This window comes from Drosophila biarmipes, chromosome 3L (genome assembly GCF_025231255.1).
Source record: "Drosophila biarmipes strain raj3 chromosome 3L, RU_DBia_V1.1, whole genome shotgun sequence".
NCBI lineage: Eukaryota > Metazoa > Arthropoda > Insecta > Diptera > Drosophilidae > Drosophila > Drosophila biarmipes.
The window spans coordinates 10464390-10484711 of NC_066613.1; the positions used below are offsets into that span (position 1 = coordinate 10464390).

The following is a 20322-nucleotide window of genomic DNA, read 5'->3' on the forward strand; positions in this document are numbered from 1 at the left end:
GCTAAGATAAATGTGGTCAAAATATTAAGAAAAATATATAACTATTAGTACTCAAAAAATGCATTTCAATATTTAAATATGTACATTTTTTTGTTTATAACAATAAATAAAGGATAATAGGTGTCATTTCTTAAACAAGTTTCTTTTGTTTTAGTTGTGATTTTTTAATATTTATTTCCTTTGTTTTTAGTCTTTATTTATTTATATTCAACAAAATTAACCGAATTTCCTATATTGGTTTCAAAAATGCAAATACTGCATACTTTTGAGCTGATTTAGAGTGCCTTGGTACCAACAGTTTCCGCCAGAGGCGCTTGGAAGACCTTACATGTAAAGACCGGTCTCGGCCGAGATTTATCGATAGCCCGGCTCAAAGCGGTTCTCTCAAGAGCATAGCCCGATTTGTTTGGCCAAAGCGCAGAAAAAGCCCAGTCTCAGACCGGTTTTGACCACGGAAGAAGAAGTGTCGGGTGCCCAAAGAGAAAGCATTCTCCTGAGATCACTTGGATTGTTTTTGTTGACGTGTGCAGTGCGGTACGCGAGGAAATGCACAATTTTTAAGTGCTAAAAAACATAATAATTATGGCAGCAAGTGTTGTTAAAGCCCCCAAGTGCACGAGACGCGGTTCTCCCAAAGATCTGGCTCAAAACGCGGCAAGTGCGGGTAAAAAATCAAACAATGAGGCTAGCTGGTATGTGAAGCAAGAGCAAAACAAAAGAATGGCAATGCGATTCCGCAAATTTCTTCCAAAAACAGGAACTGGTTTCTCCTCCTGGCCACAGTCTTCCTGGTGACCTTTGCCACCCGATTCTACAAGGTCACCGAACCGGACCACATATGGTAACTGACCCACTTTTGAAAGTGGAACACCGAGCCTCAAGTTTTCGTTTGTTTTCAGTTGGGATGAGACGCACTTTGGCAAGATGGGCAGTTGGTACATCAACAGAACCTTTTTCTTCGATGTTCATCCCCCGTTGGGAAAGGTCGGAATATTTTTGTGCACTTCTTTTTAAACAAAGATGATTCTGTGAAGAGTTAAGAATAATACTGTGTTTTACTTTATTATTAGATGCTTATTGGCCTCTCCGGCTACTTGACGGGCTACGACGGAACATTTGCATTCGAGAAACCGGGTGACAAGTACAATGAAACCAGATACCAGGGAATGAGATATGTGCGTAGTTGCAGTTCCGAAAAATTCTTCATAAGCCAAATGTTTTTATCTTCAGTTCTGTACAACTTTGGGAGCCCTAATTATGCCAATGGGGTTCGACACTGTCTACGATCTGACGAGATCCCATGAAGCTGCACTACTTTCGGCTGCTTACCTGGTTTTTGGTGAGTAAATTTAGTTACACTAAAAAAAATATATACCTCCAATCAATATATAAATATGATAAATTATAAATTTGCATTATCACTCAAATCATTTATTCCTCAATAAATAATGATTATTTTCGTTTAAAAACCAAAATTAATTCTTATCCTAGACTTTTTCGATAAAAATCACAAATAAGTTTATCAAAGATCTTTTAATTTTTTTTTATAACTCAAGGAATTATTTTCAAACTAGGTACACAGCTGTAATTAATTTTTTTTTTTCTTTCTTTAAATCAATAGATGTGGGTCTCCTGACTCTGAACCAGTATATCCTGCTGGACCCCATTCTTCTCTTCTTCATGATGGCCTCCGTCTGGGGCATGGTGAAGATCTCGAAGGCGACGGCCTCCGGAGGATCCTATGGCCTTCGCTGGTGGTTCTGGCTCTTTTTCACCGGCACCATGTTGTCCTGCACGATAAGTGTCAAGTTTGTGGGTCTGTTTGTGGTGCTGCTGGTGGGTCTGCACACGGCCACCGAACTGTGGCTTATCCTAGGCGATCTGAGGAAGCCCATTGTGGAGACCGTAAAGCAGGTGACCTGCCGAGCCATCACCCTTATCGCCTGGCCCGTCCTGCTCTACATTTTGTTCTTCTACATCCACCTGAGTGTCCTCAATCGCAGTGGCAATGGCGATGGGTTCTATAGTTCGGCCTTTCAGTCCAGGTTGATCGGGAATTCGCTGTACAACGCCAGCAAGCCCAGGGACGTGGCCTTCGGATCGGTGGTGACCATCAAGAACCACAAGACGGGCGGGGGCTACCTGCACTCGCATCAGCACCTGTACCCCAAGGAAGTGGGCGCCAGGCAGCAGCAGATCACCACGTACACCCACAAGGACGAGAACAACAAGTGGCTGATCAAGCCGCACAACAAACAGCGTTTGCCCAAGGACAAGCTGCAGGTCCTGCGCCACGGCGACATCGTCCGCCTGGAGCACGTGGCGACCAGGAGGAACCTGCACTCCCACCACGAAGCGGCGCCCATGACCAAGAAGCATCTGCAGGTCACAGGCTATGGAGAGGTGGGTCTACCCGATTATAAAGATTATGTAATGACCTAGCGATGTCTCTCTAATTAATCCTAGTTAGGAGTGGGCGATGCCAACGACGCCTGGCGCGTGTTGATTGTGGGCGGTAAGGTCAACGAAACGGTGCACACGGTGACCTCCCGCCTCAAGTTTATCCACCTGCTGCAGAACTGCGCCCTGACCTCCAGTGGCAAGCAGCTGCCCAAGTGGGGATTCGAGCAGCAGGAGGTGTCCTGCAATCTCAACGTGCGCGACAAGAACGCCCAGTGGAACATCGAGGACAACGAGCACAAGCTGCGTGAGTAGCTGAGTTATATTCCTGCGAAATTTAGTAGTGCATCTATTTTACTTGGTTTTACATTCCAACAGTACCCAGTGTGAGTTTCAGCATTTACGCTCCCGGTTTCTTTGAGCGCTTCCTCGAATCCCACGCCGTAATGCTGCAGGGAAACGCTGGACTTAAGCCCAAGGAGGGCGAGATCACCAGCAGACCTTGGCAGTGGCCCATCAACTACAGGGTAGGTCGGACTATTAATCAAGAAATACCAAGTGGATATGTCTAAACAAAAAAAATGATTATTTTTATATCGATTACAATCTCTAATATTGTAAATTATCTTTATTTCAGGGCCAATTCTTCTCTGGCAGCGCTTACCGCATCTACTTACTGGGAAACCCCCTGATTTGGTGGAGTAATCTGGTGTTCCTGGCCCTTTTTGTGGTAGTTTTCCTGTTCAATGCAATTGTGCAGCAAAGAAGATCAGGCATCTCCCGAGCTCTGGCTCAAAGTCAACCCGAAATCGATTTAGACACTTTGGCTCAGGGTGAGGATAGTGAAACCTCGACCGCAGAAGTGTGCAGTTGCTGTCTTTCGCCGGAGGAGAAGTCCCTTAAGGTGGCACCCAGTGAGTCCAGTGAACCACCGTCTCCAGCAATGTCCTTGCGGGCGGCTGCCTGGCTTTTTGTCGGTTGGGTACTCCACTATCTGCCCTTCTGGGCGATGGGCAGGGTGCTCTACTTCCACCACTACTTCCCGGCCTTGATCTTTAACTCCTTGCTGACGGGTAACTAAACAATTAAATGAACACTACTAAATTAAATTTAATCTAATATATTTCCATTCATATTTCCACTTTTTTTCCAAAGGCGTAATGTTCAACTATATTATGAGGTTTCTGCCCAAGTGGGTCCAGCACGTTATCCTGGGAGTGGTTCTCTCGGTCCTGGTCTTCAGTTTTGCCGCCTTCTCGCCACTGGCTTATGGAATGAGTGGTCCTTTAGCCAATGAAAAGAACTCCACGATGCACCATCTCAAGTGGCTGTCCACCTGGGAGTTCTAGTTATTGTAATGTCACTTGTAAGCTCAACACATTCAATTTAATTGTAATAAGATTTTATACAAATAATTATTTATATTAAAAATAAACCTGACATAATATTTATTGACTTTAAACTTCAGTTGACATTTTATTTTCAATCAATTTTATTTATTTGTTTAAAACTAACCCACTAAAAATACAGGAAAACACACTTATATCTCCGTGAAACTGAAAACCCTATCTAGGCAGTTTTATATAACTTATGAGTACATAATAGAATCTATAGAATTCGCTTAACTCTACGTATTGTTTACAAACAAAAACATTAAGTCGTTGGTAAATCTAGCAAAAGAAGCGATTAGCTTTAGGATCGAAGGATCGCTGATCTAAAAACCCTACATATTAATCGAATATGCCGAGGTCATCAAATCGGCGCAGGGCGTAGCGCAGAGTTTCCGTGGTGCGGGGATTGGAGGAGAACATCAGCTCGACTTTCTTCTTGGCGAAGGTCTCGTCCGTCAGCGCCTCGATGCTGATGTCGTATGAGTCCTCCTTCTTCATGGTGACCATCGGCAGGAAGGCGTAGGACGAGAAGAACCCGTACAGCTCTCTGGCGCGGATCTCCTTCTGGATGTCCTTATAGCTGGGCACGAACGACGAGTGCATCCGCTCCAAGCTGTCTCGCAGGGATTCGTAGTACGTCTGGATGAGGAACTCACGCCGGTTGATCAGCACGTCCAGCTGGACGCTGCTGTTCAGGAAGAAGTTTATGTCGCAGCCCGGGCTGCCGAAGAAGCTGTTCTGGAAGTCCACCTAAAGTTATAGAGAAGCAATAATTATTATACAGAAAATAATGTTTTTTTTTTTTTTAAATTGACAAGCCAAGTTGGAAAGAATAATTTTTTGGAATATTATGTGTAAGTCAATTATTGAAATTTAATACTTAATTGTCTTTACTCATATTTTAGGATAATTTAAAATATTATTTTTAATCTTTGTATATGTTGTTTTACTCTAAAAGTCTTATCTAATATTTTAACAAAATATTTAAACTCTGTATGTTAATACCCAAAGGCAACAAAAAACGCTAGACTATAAATTTAAGAACTATAATCAAAAAACTTACGAAAATGGCATCTATGGGCTTCGTGGGCTGCTCGTCGTCGTACTTGTACATGAAGTTGTTCACCCACAGGTCGCCGTGGTTCAGTACAGTGATCTCTCCGGGCAAGGGCCGACCGGTCGTTACCAGGTTCTCCTTGATGTTGTCGCAGTGGTGGTGCAGCTTCTCGGCCAGCAACTCGTATCCGGTCCACTTGGCAACCATGTTTGCCAGTGTTCGGCACTGCAGGGTCATGAAGTTGATGAACCGCTCGTTGGTCCGGATGTAGTTCTCGTCCAGCATTCCAGTCGTGAAGTGCTCCCGTACACCTGGCTCCTGCAACACATCCAAGTCAATAAAATAAATATGAAATGATGGTCATAAAATACTTCCAGTATGTATGAGTTATCCTCTTATTTTTTCTTTTCACTAACATAACAAACATTTTATTCATCGACGATTTTTACTATATACTCGTATATTTCAAAGGTTCAAATTATTATTACATTTGACGTATGCACTTGATCAGCAAAAACCCCATTCATGATAGGGGAAAATCATTGCTGTGATTTAAGACGTCAATCAATCTAATGTAAAGAACATTATTAGTTGTATAATGAAATGGAAATCAGGCTCACCCTTAATGTTAAAATTTATTTAGTAAAATATATTATTTACTAAATATCTTTACTAAAATATCTTTCTGAATTTTATTGACAACATTGTCCTAACTACCGACCTTGATAAGATTAAACAAAAAGTAATCTCTTATTTTCAGACTGCATCTTTAATTGTGCATTTCCATTTGTTTTGCATTGTTCAGTTCAAAAGTCACGTGACAAGATTTGAGTTAAAATATATTTTTTGTAGGTATATGATTGCTAGAAGAGAATAAAAAAAGTCTACTTGTTGCTATAATTCTATTTAACTTTGAAAAGTATATATTTTAAATTTTAAAAGTTTAAAGAAATTATATTGCAATCATGTGAGAAGATTCCAGAACAAACCACTCAATATTTACAATTTTAAGTTTAATGCCCGACCTTTGCCTTTCAGTTTCGACTAATCTATGAGAGATTAGCGCATTAGCGTAATCAAAAAACCTTTTTTAAATGCTTCTGTTTCAGAAACATTTGTAAATGACACACTCATAGAAGGGTGTCATTCTTATCTCGTTTTTATGTTAGAAAAAAAATTCGAAGAGTCTTGAAAAAAAATTTTTTAACTTTATAAAACCGACTCCTATAGTTTTTTTTGTGAGCTCACTGAACATGGACTAGGTATTCGATGATCACTCACCTTCTCGGCCAGCACCATTGAGCTGGCGTGGAACTTGCCCAGCTTCCTCAGGATGACCACGCAGTGCTCCTCGTTCAGGCCCCTCTGCCGGCTGGCCAACTTGTAGCCGTACTGTGTGAGGTCGTCGAAGACGATCGTCTGGATGGGCTCGCGGGTGGTGTACAGGCACTTGGCCCCGAACTTTGACCCGTCGCCGATCAGGATCTCCAGTTTGCCGAGGACGTCGAAGTAGAATATCTTCTCGCGCAGATAGACGGCCAGTTCCTCGAGGAATTGGGTGGCCGGTGTGATCGCAATGCTCTTGACAATCATGGCCAGCTCCTCGTCCAGCTGCCTTTTGCTGCTGCGGTAGAGCGCCTTGGCCCTGTAGATCTTGCTGCAGTAGTTCTCACCGCCCCCACCGCTCGACTCGGCGAAGATGATCTTCTTGATGTCCACCCGCATGTCCCGCAGTCCGTCCTCCAAGGCCGCCTTGAAGAAGTCCTCGTTGAGGTACTTGGGAGGCCCCTGGTCCAGTCCATTCTGCTTGGCGTCCAGTTTCATGCTGTCTTTTCTGGTGCTGTACTGGTCTGTATGGGCTGAAACTACGATCTCTGGGTTGCTGGTGGAGAGACACCTGCTGCGGCGTTTTCTTCGACTGGGAAACTGTGGTACCGCCAACGCACTTATATATATTAAGCCCTTATCAGTAACAGGTGCTGCTGGCGTCGCAGTCGACTGCGAAAGCGCCGACATTTGTCGCCACACCTTATCTCTATCGATATATACTATAGATCAGGTGCTTCATAGATGCAGTACCGACAGGGGTGGATAAGTCCCCAGCATAAGTCAGATAATACAACTTAAAAACTAAGCCTTGATCAATACTTATAAATATGGTATAGGTAATATTTGGTATTTGGTAGGAAATCTATTGGAATTTTCAATAATTAATATTATAATAATAACTTACTGGAGAAAGAATAGTTGTATATCTTATGGAAATATGTTTTGTTCCTCTTTTGTGTCTTAAATTATTATATATTATTATTATTATTATAGTAAGTAACCCTTTCTAATGTTTGTGGTTGTCCTGTCCGGAATTTAACCTTCAAAATCCCCTAGGAATTACTTTTATTTCTTTATGTATAACTAATGGTCTATAAAACCCTATTCGGAACGCAGCCTCTGCTATTTGCACTAGACTAGATCCCATTCCGATCAGAACGCTCCTCCCATTCGCAATTCTCGAATGCTTATAGCATCCGTATCACCTAGGCGGGCGACGTGGTCGTCATACCCTAAATCTGTATTCAAAATATTATATATGGCGGACGTACACCAATCATACCTCCACATTACAAAAGAAAAAACCCACGATGCGCATTCTGATTAAACATATTTCTGTTTTTGGGTACAGTGCTCGTCGTCCAAAAACCTAGTATATATTCCAAAGAAATCGAAACTTGGCTTCGAGAGAGTAGTGGGTGTGTGAGATTGAGACAGTTGATCGGAGCACCTGTCGCAGAGCATTCGCTGAATACTAACTACTTAGAGATTACGGCGCCCAGCACGTGGTTGAATGTAAATCTAAGCTAATCGGTATTAGCAACTAATTACCAGATGCGGGATTATTTGTTGCCCAGGTCAGCCAAAGCACCAGCTAGGGTTGTAAACACACGTTTTACTAGAAATTGGATTTCTATTTCATAAGCTGGCCACCAAAATCAGATGCCTTGAAGTTGTCTAGGTTCTTTAGAAAATGATATCAATTTGGGATGAAAGATTGCACATTTTCTGGAAAAAACCCCTGCCCAATTCCCCAGGATGTGATTTGTCATTGGAAGACAGGTCTTTAAAAACAAAAGTGGGGCGCAATGTCTTTGTTTTGATTTACCGCGCAAATGCATAGCGATGCATATAGCATTGCGTCATTTTCAGGGGTTTGTGCAATGTATTATTGGTGTTCAATATCGCTATATAAACCTCAAAGACGCTTACTACCAGGATGAGTCAGGAATCAAAACTATATGCCTGAATCCGGATCGAACTTGACAGCAATGGATTTGAAGCACTCACATGTCACCTATGATCGCGTCTGGCTGCCGTCTAATTAATTTCCCATGCGAACTATTTGGACGTTGCCCTTGACCCGAGATTTCGACGGATCTTCCGATTTCACACATGTCTCCGCCCCAAAGTAATCTCAAATGACGTATTGAACTACAAAAGTGGGCGATCTAAAATTAAAATCATGTGGCCATGACAATGTAGAGGTGCACCGTCTAGAAGCAGCGGTATCTGCATTGCGGATGCTGTTTCCGAGGACCATGTCGCCGTTCCATAATTGGGGTCAGTGGGGGTTATCGAGTTGGAATTCGGAACAGAGATATGTGTATTCAATGGGAACTTGATGTGGGAACTGCTGATTAATGGGCGAAGCCTTAGTCTAAGTCTTGTGGTTTAGATCATCTAGATCCTCAGATAATCTGTACTCCATTTTCCAATAAAATATTTAATTAAATTCAGCAGAAAAATATTTCAAGACATTGATATTATCTTATAATATATATAATCAGGCATATAAAACCATAACATTCTTAGTCAACAAAAGCTTCTGGAAACTTCAAGACAATCTGTCAGACGGCATGACCTACGGCGATACGATTGCATGCCGTTTGTTTTCATAGCCCTAAGCAGGCAAACACAAAACCTTCACATACTTCCACTTTTCGCAGACCACCATAACATAGCAGAAACAATAGGAACAATCTAGGTAAACATTGGATCCCAGACAATCCAATCTGAAGTAGCCCGACATACCTGATAGATAAACATTACGATTGTGGACACCATGAAGCACGAAACCGGATCATTAAGTGATTTTTATAAAGGTAGTTGAGCTATTATTATATGCCAAAAATAATACAATTTATAAAATATAATTTCGGAATTATTTTACTCAAATTGCATTTAACATGAAAACTTCTAATTGTCTCGCAAAATAATAGATCATTAATGCAAAAGGGGACTACAAAGTCGCCTTTTGCCGAATACTTGCGGTCCTTAAATTGTGTCAAAACTCAAGTAGCAACAAAATGTTTACTTGGTACTTAGCTTTCCAAGTCATATCTGCTATTGGCTGACCCAGAGAAGCACGGGTAGAGGGGTCAGAGCGAGGGGAGCGATGGCAGCACGCCACCAAAGTCAGAGATTGCGATAGAAATATTGATGAGATAGTCCGGCCATTCGCCAATTTGCTGCTGCGCAAAAAATTGCATTAATCTGGAACCAAATGCCGTTCAAAAATTGTCTATTGACCACTTTTGATTCCTAGACCGCCGTTACGAACCCTCTTCAGTAAGCTGAAGTCCACGGTCCCACTTCAATATAACAAATTTATCTTTAATTGTTGTGAGTGTTGATTTTTAGCCTTAACATAATCAGATACTTCAATTTTAAAAGTTGCATACAGTATATAATATTCTCCTCAGAAATGTTCTATGTATTAGAATGTGCGAAACAAGCTGTCAAATGTGCCAACAAATTCCATAACGACCCCTTTCACCAAATTCAAAATTAAATTCTCCATTGAGTTTCACAAATCGCTAGAGAAGTTATTACAGAATCCCGTGCTTTGCTTAAAGAATTCTAATTATTGAATACCCCAACCAACCGACTACCGTTTTTCCCATAGAATTTGCGATCGAGTTTTGTAAAGAGTTCTCTAAAATATTCCCAACCGAATCCCAAACGGAATTCCCTACAAAGGAGGCTTGAAAATTAATTTCTCTTCAAGGGGTAAGGGAGATGACCACCCAGCTGTTAATTAATTGCCCGGCGTTTCGGGCGATTGGTCAGGTGGGTTTTACCTGTGGTCCGAGAGTGCGAGATAGAGAGGGGGGAAATGAGGTAAAAAGTTTTCAGCTTTTGGGGATGTCAAATGAAAAATTACCGATTTAAATGGCGGTCGCTCTCGCTTTTGCATTTTTCCCTTTTTTCAACTCTAACTGCCAGTCGTTTGTCGACTTCAGGAATATCCTTTGGCTCTCCGGCTGACGAATGCGTCTGTGTGCGAGCCCGTTTGACTGCGCTGTGTCTGTGGGTGTGAGCGCCCGTCGGTGTGGGCCACATGCTGATGAACACGTCTTGTCAGCGGCTAACGAGCGCCACTTACACGCTCAACAATCACTTAACCTCAATTGTTGCTTCTGAATAAAAAATACAAAAAGGCGAAAAAAGGATGAGGGCACAACAACAAAGTGCAAAGGGAAAAAAGTGTAAAAGGCAATGCCAATGGCCCTGCCACTCAGCCCGCACTCCCCCTTCATATCAGCCAGCTTCTCTTTTGTGTGTTGTGTGTAAATATACTTAATTAATTAACTGATTTTTTCCCTCTGCCTGATTTCAGACTGCTGTGGCCAAAATTAAAAAAATAACCATTTCCATTTACAGTGTATAATCTGTAACAGTCCTTGGCAATTTCATTTGGCACTGCATAAAGTTGATTTCATTACCATTTTGCAACACTGGACTGAAATTAAATTCGCTTGTATTAATTAGGTTATTTGAATTCGACAAGGTTACTTTACTATTAGAGTTTAGAGTATTTAACATTTTTTGGTTTGAAATCTATTAGTAATGGCTTTGTTTGTAATAACTTATTTTGACCACGTTCGTAATTATATTTAGTTTTGTATATATATGTTTTTTGTTACAATGATTTGCTTTAAAGCTTTAGAAATTGAAATACTGACTTAAATTTCTATAATTTTTTTGTTAAAGAATTAAAAGTCGTGTAGATGTAAACAATATAACTCAGCTGCTGCAGTCATTTAAGATTATAAGTAACTTTAATAGCTGTTTATATTTGCTTACTTCCCCTGAGTAAGTATAACGAAGCTGATTAAGGGCGCCTAGTCTGAAAGCGGATAAACTAGGTATTCTCAGCTCTTTTAAATCGCTTTTCATAGAGTATAAACGTCCCACCGTGATAAGCAAGCTGGTCCCTTGGTCTCCCACTACCTTGAACATGGCAGTATTTTTTTTGCCCTTATCCAGGCACCCGCTTAATGCAATCAAAATGCCTTTGGACGAGAGCCGGAATGGCAATTGCTATGCTACTGGTACTGCAACAAAAACAGCTGTTACCTTTGGCACAGGAAAAATCGTTTTAAGCTAAATTTTCATTTTTTTACAAAATAAAGCACATTTAAGTCAACAATTTAATTTTTATTCGAATAGTTCTAATGTGGTAGACACATTCAACAGGTAACTATATAACCACTCTCGGATTGAAAATACAATCCTTTACAACACTTAAGCATTTTTGGCAGTGTGGCAATGCCTTTCCAGGCCATGAAGTTGCCACCCGGCAAATTGACAATGACGTTAAGGGGTGTCGCATGGAGGGGGAGATCGGTGGAAGGTCGAGGCTGAGGGGTTAGTGCTTGCCGGGATTTGTGAGTTAGTTTTCCGTGTAATAAGCAATTATGGCGCTCAGGCAAAGCTCGGCAATTAGCTAGATTTGTGCCCAGTTGAGCCTAATCGAGTGCAACTGCAACTGCATCAGCCTGCACATATGCAACCGGGGGTTCGTTTCCGCAGGATGGGGAGTCGGGTCCTTTAAGGCTAGCCAACTTCATCTGGATATGGGGCAGGTCCTCCGTAATGCCAAGCTCTGCTCGGAGCGCTGCCAGCTAATGCAAATTGAATTCACCCGACACGAGCAGCGCCCCCAGCTAATGGAATTTAAAAATATGCACCCCCTTCAGCTATTCGCTGCCCTTACACAAAAACAGCAATCAAGCACGGCCCAAGGTGAGGGGAGGCAGCGGCGAAAATAGAAAAAATTAGCAATTAAATTGTAAGGGCAACCTGAAAACAGTTTTCCCCCAGCCAAGAGCAGCCAGGCTGCGTTATGATTTCATTAATTTAAAGGTAGCACACAGGGAAAAATATTACGAAAATATGTTTTGGAACTCTGAAGTAAGAAGCAAGGTGAATAACGATGTTTAAAACACACTAATATTACGATATGAGATGAAAAGGAGTTCCTTTTCTCAAAACAGTACCCATGAGTTGTGGACTTTTTTCAAGTTTTGACTCTGATTTTTTTCTCAGTGCCTTGGGGACAAGAAGTGGCGAAAGCAGAAGAAAGAGAGGGCGCAAAGTTGTCGTGTCCTTGTCGAAGTTTGTGCCGCTGTTGCCGCTTGGCAATTAGGAAAATGTGACGCGGCTGTTGAGCAACCCGAGCTGAGTTTGGGCTTAGATGCAGGAGCCAAAAGGAGCCGTGGCAGCAGGATCAAGGGCTGGTGGAGTGGCAGTACTATATAGTACTACAGGCGGCTGAAGCAGCTGCGGTTGAATCGGCTTAGCGACTCGCTCGGCGGCCGAGGATGCGGAAATGTTTAATTATGGGCGGCAGCGGCTGAAAGGTGTTCTTGAATAGCTAAGCAGTGTTGAGAAGAATCCTGAAAAGTGTTGATAACTCTAGCTGGGGCACAACACAGAGAAACTTTCAATTTCGAGTGGTTAATTATGCGCGAAAGGTACTTAACTTATTTCCCAAAAAGTAGGCAAGACTTTTCCCCGCTCATGTTATTCAAATTTCTTTTTGAAATGCAAGTAGTTGTCTGCGCAAGTTAAAAATATATGCAAGGTGAAATATTTGCATATTATCTGACACAGAATTTTATAATTTAAATGTAAGCCAGACTCTCGAACTTTATTCAAATTAGACTGCGGATACTAGACAATGAAGTCTGGATGGCAGTATACTAATTTATAAAGAACAATATATTCAGAACACTTTACTGTGTACACAATCTGCAAGTCTGCCATCTGCACTATATCCTTTCCACGAATACAGACTGTCTACAACTTCCTGCTTTTCTTTGTTTTCTTCAATTTACAGCTAAACGTATTGCTCAAATTTATGTTTCCACAAAGAAAATAAAGAGTATATCAAAAAATTAAGGAAAACATTTTTATTGATAGGGAATCTAAACTAAATTTTTGTGAATCACTCAACACTTTACAAAAATTAGTACCAAAAATGCGCAACAAATTCGAACTCTGATCTATTAAAAATGCATCAAAGTCATTCGAGCTATTAAGCAAATACAGAAATACATCAAATTATTTTGTCTGTTGAGAAAAAATACATTTATTATGCGTTCGCAGCGAAGCAAGCAATGGGCAAACGAACCGGAATAAAACGGACTGAAATGAAATGATATAATATTTAACCAAAGAGAGTCGAACTGACTCCGGCCTGTGAATGGCTGTAAATTAAATTGCAAAATATTAAACAAATATTTGCACTCAATAAAAGCAAATTGCGTTTGTTTGTGCGCAAGTAAATACCGAGCATAAAGTCGCCAGTAAATAGTCCCCTGTCTGTTGTCCCCTGCAAAGAGAGAGCGGTAGAAAGAGACGGACGGCATCCGATGAAAGAGATGGAAAATGCCGGGCAGAATCAGATTCAAAAGGCAAATAGCATCAAACAATTTGTACATTTTGTTCAAATTTTCAACTGACAAAAATTGCGGAAAATGTTGTTTGTTTATTAGCCGAGCATTCAGGCGAATTAATTCCCTCATTGGCTTTCTTGGTGTCCCAAAATGTCGCTAAGAGTTCAACGAATTTTTAAGCACGCTTTGCCTTTTGTTAAAGGACGAAGGATTTTAGCAGGGAACTTTTAATTTGATTACTTCGGCAGCACAACAAGGGAAGAACTTGTAAATTAATGCGTCATGGTTAATGCAAGACTAATTGATATCCTTGCTTAAGCAATTATGACAAAAGCTAGGATGTTAACCTACAAGGGAAATTGCTGAAAGAGGGAAAAGTTTAAGCTATAATAATACTTGGCATTTTTAATACGACTTATGATTCCATCATTTGAAAGATTTAAACTTTAACTCATTTTTTAATAATACATTATTAATTAAATTATACAAAATAAAAAAAGGAAAGAACGCTATAATCGACCCTTCCTTTACTCAGTTAAGGTAGAGCGAGCGAGATGGAGATATGCATGCAGCGAATCGGCTGTTTCCGAGATGATACACTTTATTTGCCTATAAGCTTTTTATGAATTGTCCTATTAATATAGTTTTTGGCATATGGATGGGTACTGATAATGTGAATCAAATTATATGAGGTATACGCTACATTTTTCCTGTGCCATTATTAAAGTTCAATAAACCCCTTACGACTTAATTTATGACTTGTCTTTCCACGTCGCTTAAAAACTATTTCCATAGTTCATCTCAAAGCTGATTGTTCCGGTCCGGCTGGAACTCGGAACCATTGGCATCGAAGCCGTCTGAATGCAGGAGCACAGGCCACAAAGCATAATTCAATTTGGTCAATCAAGTGCAACACTTGAGCAGTTAGTTTACTGTCGAGCACATATAACCGGCTCTCATCTGACCGACTGCCTATTGAACTCGATGAATTTATCGTTGAACATTTTAGTAGATGATTGATGGGAGTTTCGGAGGGGCTGCCGGTTCCCTTACCCATTTGAATGTGTGCCTTGGCCTCCGTCTCTATCTGTCTGGCCATGCAAATGCCAAATGCTAATGAATCCATTCAACATACAACTTCAAAAGTCATAAATACTCCGAGTGCCGACTTCATGCAACGTTAACTGTCTTGTGTGTATTTTCGGGGGAAGCAAGGATGGCAAGGATAGGGGCGATGCGAGGTCCTTGGCGAGGAGACAAACTCATTTCCGTCACTGACACAGTCACTGACTTCATTTAATTTTCAAATTTTCAACTCAAGAGTCCAAAACGAGGTTTCGTTTCAGCAATTTTTATTTTTTCCCTGCACGTATGTGTGTGCTCTGCGAGTGGGGGTCATGTGGGGGCATGTCTTTTGTTCCAGTGTAGCAAAGTGAGAAGTACGAGCAGCGGGATCCCGAAAAAAAGGACTCGAGGGCCGAGACTCGGGTGAAACAGGCAAATTTATAGCCACGCATAGGTGCCGGGGTCGGCGACTGGTTTACATTTTTGCATTTTTCATGTTTCGCCCTGCCATAAAGTTGTGTTGGCAGAGGCGAGGGGGAGTGGCATAAAAAGTATGATAAATTAGCATATTACGCATACGCCGTGTGTGCATCTCGGTGTTTGTGTTTTGGTGTGCTTGTTGTGCGGCGTGTGTGTGTGCTGTCATGTGCTGGATGACTGTATAATTATGTGCTTAAAGCAATTAGTGCGGGAAGCAGCGACGGAGTTTAGCCGCCGCCAGCAGTGCATTACGCATACGCCCCGTGGGTGGCTAAGCACTCAACAAAATGCGAAAAGACAGATTAGGGCTTTTGCAATAATTCGGCGCAGCTTTGTGTAAAATAGAAAAAGTATTTCAGAAAGAATCCTTTTTTTATACAGAACAACTAAAAATATTTTGTGCGAACTAAAATCAAAATGTTTAACATATGCACGCAGAATGAAAGGTAAATGATCTTAAAAATATTCTACTTTTAAATAATATATTTATTACCTGAAATAAAGAACAGAGTGACTAATTAAAGTATAAAGTACTTTTTTTATCATTTATGTATATATTCTGTGCTGTCTGAAAATAAAATATTTAACATTTTACTTTAGAAAGCAAGCTGAGTGATCTAAAAGGATATTTAATAAAACTATAATATTAAAGAACAACAAAATAATTTTAAGCATTTATTCGTTAAAGCAAAAATATTCCGCCTTGTCAATAAATCTAAAACCTTCATTTAAAAGTTTCAGCTCTTACCTAAGATTCCACTTGCAAAAGTTCTCACAGCACAATAATCTCTCTTACACAACTTCTTTCATAAAAGTCTTTATTGAAGTTCCTTGCCCCCGGAAAGTCCACGTAATCAAAATTTATGCAACACGCTTCGATTGGCATTGTTCGATTTAATTGAAAAGACAAAAGCCAAGACCGCAAGAAAATGCCGCCTGCCCAATGACGAGCTGGCATTTTCCATTTAATTCAACTTTTTGGAAAATTGCTCACGCATCATTTTCCCCAATGGAAATGGCCAATGGCAGTGGTCAAGAACTTTTGCATAATATCTTGCGGACAGCCAGTCTCGGCACGTTTCACTTCATTTATCATCTATTCGGATTCGAGAGGCAGTGTAAATGTGTAAGAGTCATTGTGCCGCTTCCAATTAATCAATTTGCCCGGCTGTAAAAGCCGTTTGAAACAAAAGAAAATGCAAATCAAAGTCAAACGCCGCGGGCATTACCGCGGCACGATTTAATCATATTTGTCAGACTGCAGCATCCCACATGTGGACGGGGAGAAATCAAACAACCACTCAGCCAGCCGTCGCATTTGTCTTAGCTGGCAGTTTACGCTTATTGTCAATCAATCAGCCTGCATCAATTCCGTGTATGGAAAAATCCAAAACGTGAACATTTTCGGTTGCCATTGCCGTCGAGGGAAAAGCCCTCCATCAGCCGCCCATTGAGATGGATTTTGGATTTTCCAGCGGAGCCGGGCTTGCCACAATTCTTTGTGCCCCAAGGCACTAAGTGTCCCCTTTTCCGCCCAACCTATCGTTTACCCAAATTTGCCTCGTTATTTGGCCTGAAAAATGGCGCGCGTGCTATAAGAGTCACTCCAGTATCACCATACACAAACCAGAAAAAATGGAAAAAATAAAATCACTATGAATTTGTTTACTTCACCACACACCAGTCGCAGGTTTTAAATAAATAACAGCTGGGACGGCAAGGCATTATCCACTTGAAAAGTAAGGATTTATTGGACATGCCAATGATTTAATAAGTACACAATGTCAGTATATGGGTACTGATAATTTTAATAAATTGATATGTTGAAAGCATACATATAAAGAGGTTTTACTGCGCCCAGAAACGCAATAAATCTCAGTATAAACTTAAAAAAATGAGTCTGCATGGTAATGTAGCAAATTTGAATTTTATATAAATAAAAAAACCTTTTTAAAGGTAATTCAAAGTGTCTAAAAGTATGCAGTAAATAGGAACGTGTCGTTTTTCTGAAAGAAATCAGTGTACTTTTGATTTTTAAATATATTTTTACATACTGTTAAACACTTAAAAGTTATAATCTGTAAAACCATTGATTTATTTTATTTTTAAAATAAATATGTGTGTAGTAAATAAAAATAAAAAAATTCTAAGGCCCAGTAAAATTGATTGTTATAACTTACTTAATATTTTTTGTAATAGTTCTAATAATTGTATTCCTGAGTTGAAAAAATTCATAGACTTAAAATAAATTAAAATCTTTAAGAGCGGATGGAATTCAAGCTTTCTAAAAACCATGTCGTTCCGAAAGTGCCCACGCCCGAAAATCTGCCCCTCAAAATGCTCTCCCGTATAATGAACTGAAATTCGGGGAATGCGCAAACCAAAACACTGGCAGGACCAAAAGAAACGGAGCCAAGTCCCGGCCAAGTCAAGTGAATGCTAACGAGCATGCCTTTTCGGTTGGATTTTGGTCGAGCGTTCCCGAAACCTAACCACTCTCCATCTGAACCATCAGCCCTCTCCTCCTCCAGCCCCTGGATCCCCGAGGAGGACGCACAAGTGCACTTTAGTTTTCAATTTTTGTCGTCTCATAATGCGACGCTCTGGGTTCTCCATATATATCTTTCGTTTTTCCCGCCCCCCACACTGCAGCTATTGAGCAAATATCTTCAAATGGATTTTAAAATCCCAGCCAGGGCGGATGGGAACGGGGGCTGGCGAACAGGAAATGTGAGTCAAAGGTTACCTTGGGGATGCATTCAACAAAATTTCTGCACTAATGGAAAAGTAAAAGCTGCCAAACGAGTTAGTCAGATATATTTATGTATATATCGTAATACTTTCAGCTTGGGCCACCCGAAAATCACTTAAGGACGGGGTATCGGGCTCTCTCGTTTCATAAATGAAAAAGCCAAAATGGTTTACTCAGTGTTTTTGTGTTGACATAGGATGCGAAAGAGTAACAGCCCCTAGGCACCTCCGCCCCCAATCTGATTATTAGCCCAGGCCACCGGACAAGCCCCTGACAGATGGAGCGACTGACCCACTGACAGATTGGCTAACTGACCGGCTAACAGATGGACTGGCTGACAGCTTGACACGCCCACAAACAGTTGGAGCTGCTCAATAAAGACAAGTGCAAGGACTGCTAACTATTTGAGAATTTTCCACTCGTTTTCCCGAGCACGTGCTATCGCAAAAAGCCACCCACCACCCCGCAGGAAGCTGTGGGACCCACTAAAGTAGACAATTTGTTGGCGGTCCAGTTGACTTACTAATGAGCCAGGTTCGGTTCCTGCTCCTTGGGTTGCATCCAACTGATTAGAAAGGATGGCAAGTCTTCGGGGAGAAAGATGAGCAGGAATCACCGGAAAGTTAGGAAAAATACGAAGACGTCCTTTTTTAACGGATTTTGTAATTGATTGACTTGGGTCGACAAGATACGCCCGAAACTCAATTCCAAAAATACTTAAAATAATTAAAATTTGTATTCCTTATATTTAAGCAGAATTATTCAATATATTTTATGGTGTTTACTCCTCGAAGTGGCTTTCCCGTTTAAATAGCTTTCTGTTATAATAAACCAACTATTTTTGCCTAATCTTGAGGGACTTCGAAGTATAATGGGGGCACTGGACTGAGATTCTTTCGGTTGTGTTCACACCCGCATCCGAGTCATCAAAGCAAATGGCGGCGACATTCTGGGATGAAAGTGAATTTGTTGGTCAAGCAAGCGTTAAATGGAAAACTTTTGCTCCAAACTTCAACTTTTCTGTGTACTTTTTATTTGCCCAGGGGGAAGGGGAACTTACAGCGAATAAATTTTACATGGCGACCAAGAAAACACTCGAGGAATATTAACGCAAGCGAAGTCAAGTGAGGGTTATTTTTTCCGACTCCATCTGGTTCCTGTTGGCCGAAAGGACCGATCGGCTAATGAAGCACCGCCCCTTTGTGAGGCTCCAGGGCTTCGAGGCAGAGGAGAAACCCACTCACTCAACGAAATTCCTACTCTTTTATGCAAACACGTACGACCCATTTAATTTGGCGAAAAGCGACCGCGTATATGGCCTGCCAGAAAAATACGTGATAAGCAAATTCATAAACCATTAAGACGGTTGCGCTGGCTTGCCGAAAATTGGGAAAGGGCGGAAAGTGAGCTAACGTCAGCGCAAAGGAAGGGCTTTTCCCTTTCCGCATGGGAACTGATGAAATGCTCAACTTACCCTCTAAAATCAATTCGCTTTTAAAATATTATTTAGTAAAGTTGGTAGTATTTAATAATACATTTAATTTGATTTAATTGTAGACACATACAATTATTTATTCAAAAATCCTCCCAAAAACCAAGTCAGCCCGTGCTGCCAATCTGTCATTTTTTTGGACAAAAGCTGCATCTTATCCAGTGCTGCAAATCTGTCCAATGCTGCCAATGTTGACCAAATGGTACCAAAACTTAGAAACTTTATACATTATTCTATTTCCCATAGCAGATACTCCTCATTTATACCCTCAAGCTGTGGGTATTCAAAAAATATGCGCTCCCCGCTCGTGTGCGGTTTCATTAAATTTTATAACAAGCATTTTATACAAACTTTTTCATTCTTTTGCACTTTTTGGCTAGACTCGAGTTCGCTGCTTGGTTATGTTAAGTTGGTTGGGTTAAATTCGAGTTTGACTTTGGGCTGCGGTGTGTTTGTGTGCGTGGGAAGCCGCCTAATTGAGGCAGTGAAAATTCCTGGCAAATAAAAAACGGCTGGAGACGGGGTGTTGGCTGCGAAGCCTTTCAAGTTGTGCTGCATGAATGCTAAATGCCAGAGAGTGATTCATTCGGGGCCCAGTCAAAGCATTTAAAGCGACATCCGAGGTGGCACTTGGGCCGGGCAAGTTGAGTGCGTGGAGGGCCTTCTTTATCTCTTGACTCACTTTCCAATTATCATATTAAATCAGTTGTAAGTCATTGCATGTGTATATATTTGCACAACTTATGCGACGGCGGCAGCAGCAGCAGCTCGGATAATCCTTTCATCCAAAAGGATACACACGGGCAAAAACAAAACACACAGCCAGTAACATCAGCAGCGAGCCAAGTGGAAAACGGGTACGAGAGAAATCCAGTTGACATTTCACTGAAATGCAGTTAATGGGAATTCGCTTGGCCATCTCTGAAGATAACGATTGCTAATGGGGCTCG

The 20322-nt window shown here is 41.1% G+C and overlaps 2 protein-coding genes across 2 annotated transcripts; one reads left to right on the top strand and one right to left on the bottom strand.

The window, feature by feature from the left end:
- Window positions 1-438: 438 nt before the first annotated feature.
- LOC108028713 (protein O-mannosyl-transferase 2) lies at window positions 439-3857 on the top strand. The gene is made up of 10 exons (XM_017100664.3): window positions 439-692; window positions 758-841; window positions 900-984; window positions 1071-1175; window positions 1231-1339; window positions 1622-2403; window positions 2467-2707; window positions 2779-2927; window positions 3038-3473; window positions 3556-3857. Exons 1-10 carry the CDS (start codon window positions 583-585, stop codon window positions 3747-3749), a joined length of 2295 nt encoding a protein of 764 aa, XP_016956153.1. The 5' UTR covers window positions 439-582; the 3' UTR covers window positions 3750-3857.
- Window positions 3858-3874: 17 nt separating this feature from the next.
- On the bottom strand, window positions 3875-6756 carry LOC108028712 (uncharacterized). The gene is made up of 3 exons (XM_017100662.3): window positions 6130-6756; window positions 4855-5166; window positions 3875-4541 (listed from the first exon to the last, which is right to left on the bottom strand). Exons 1-3 carry the CDS (start codon window positions 6670-6672, stop codon window positions 4131-4133), a joined length of 1266 nt encoding a protein of 421 aa, XP_016956151.1. The 5' UTR covers window positions 6673-6756; the 3' UTR covers window positions 3875-4130.
- Between the last annotated feature and the right edge of the window lie 13566 nt (window positions 6757-20322).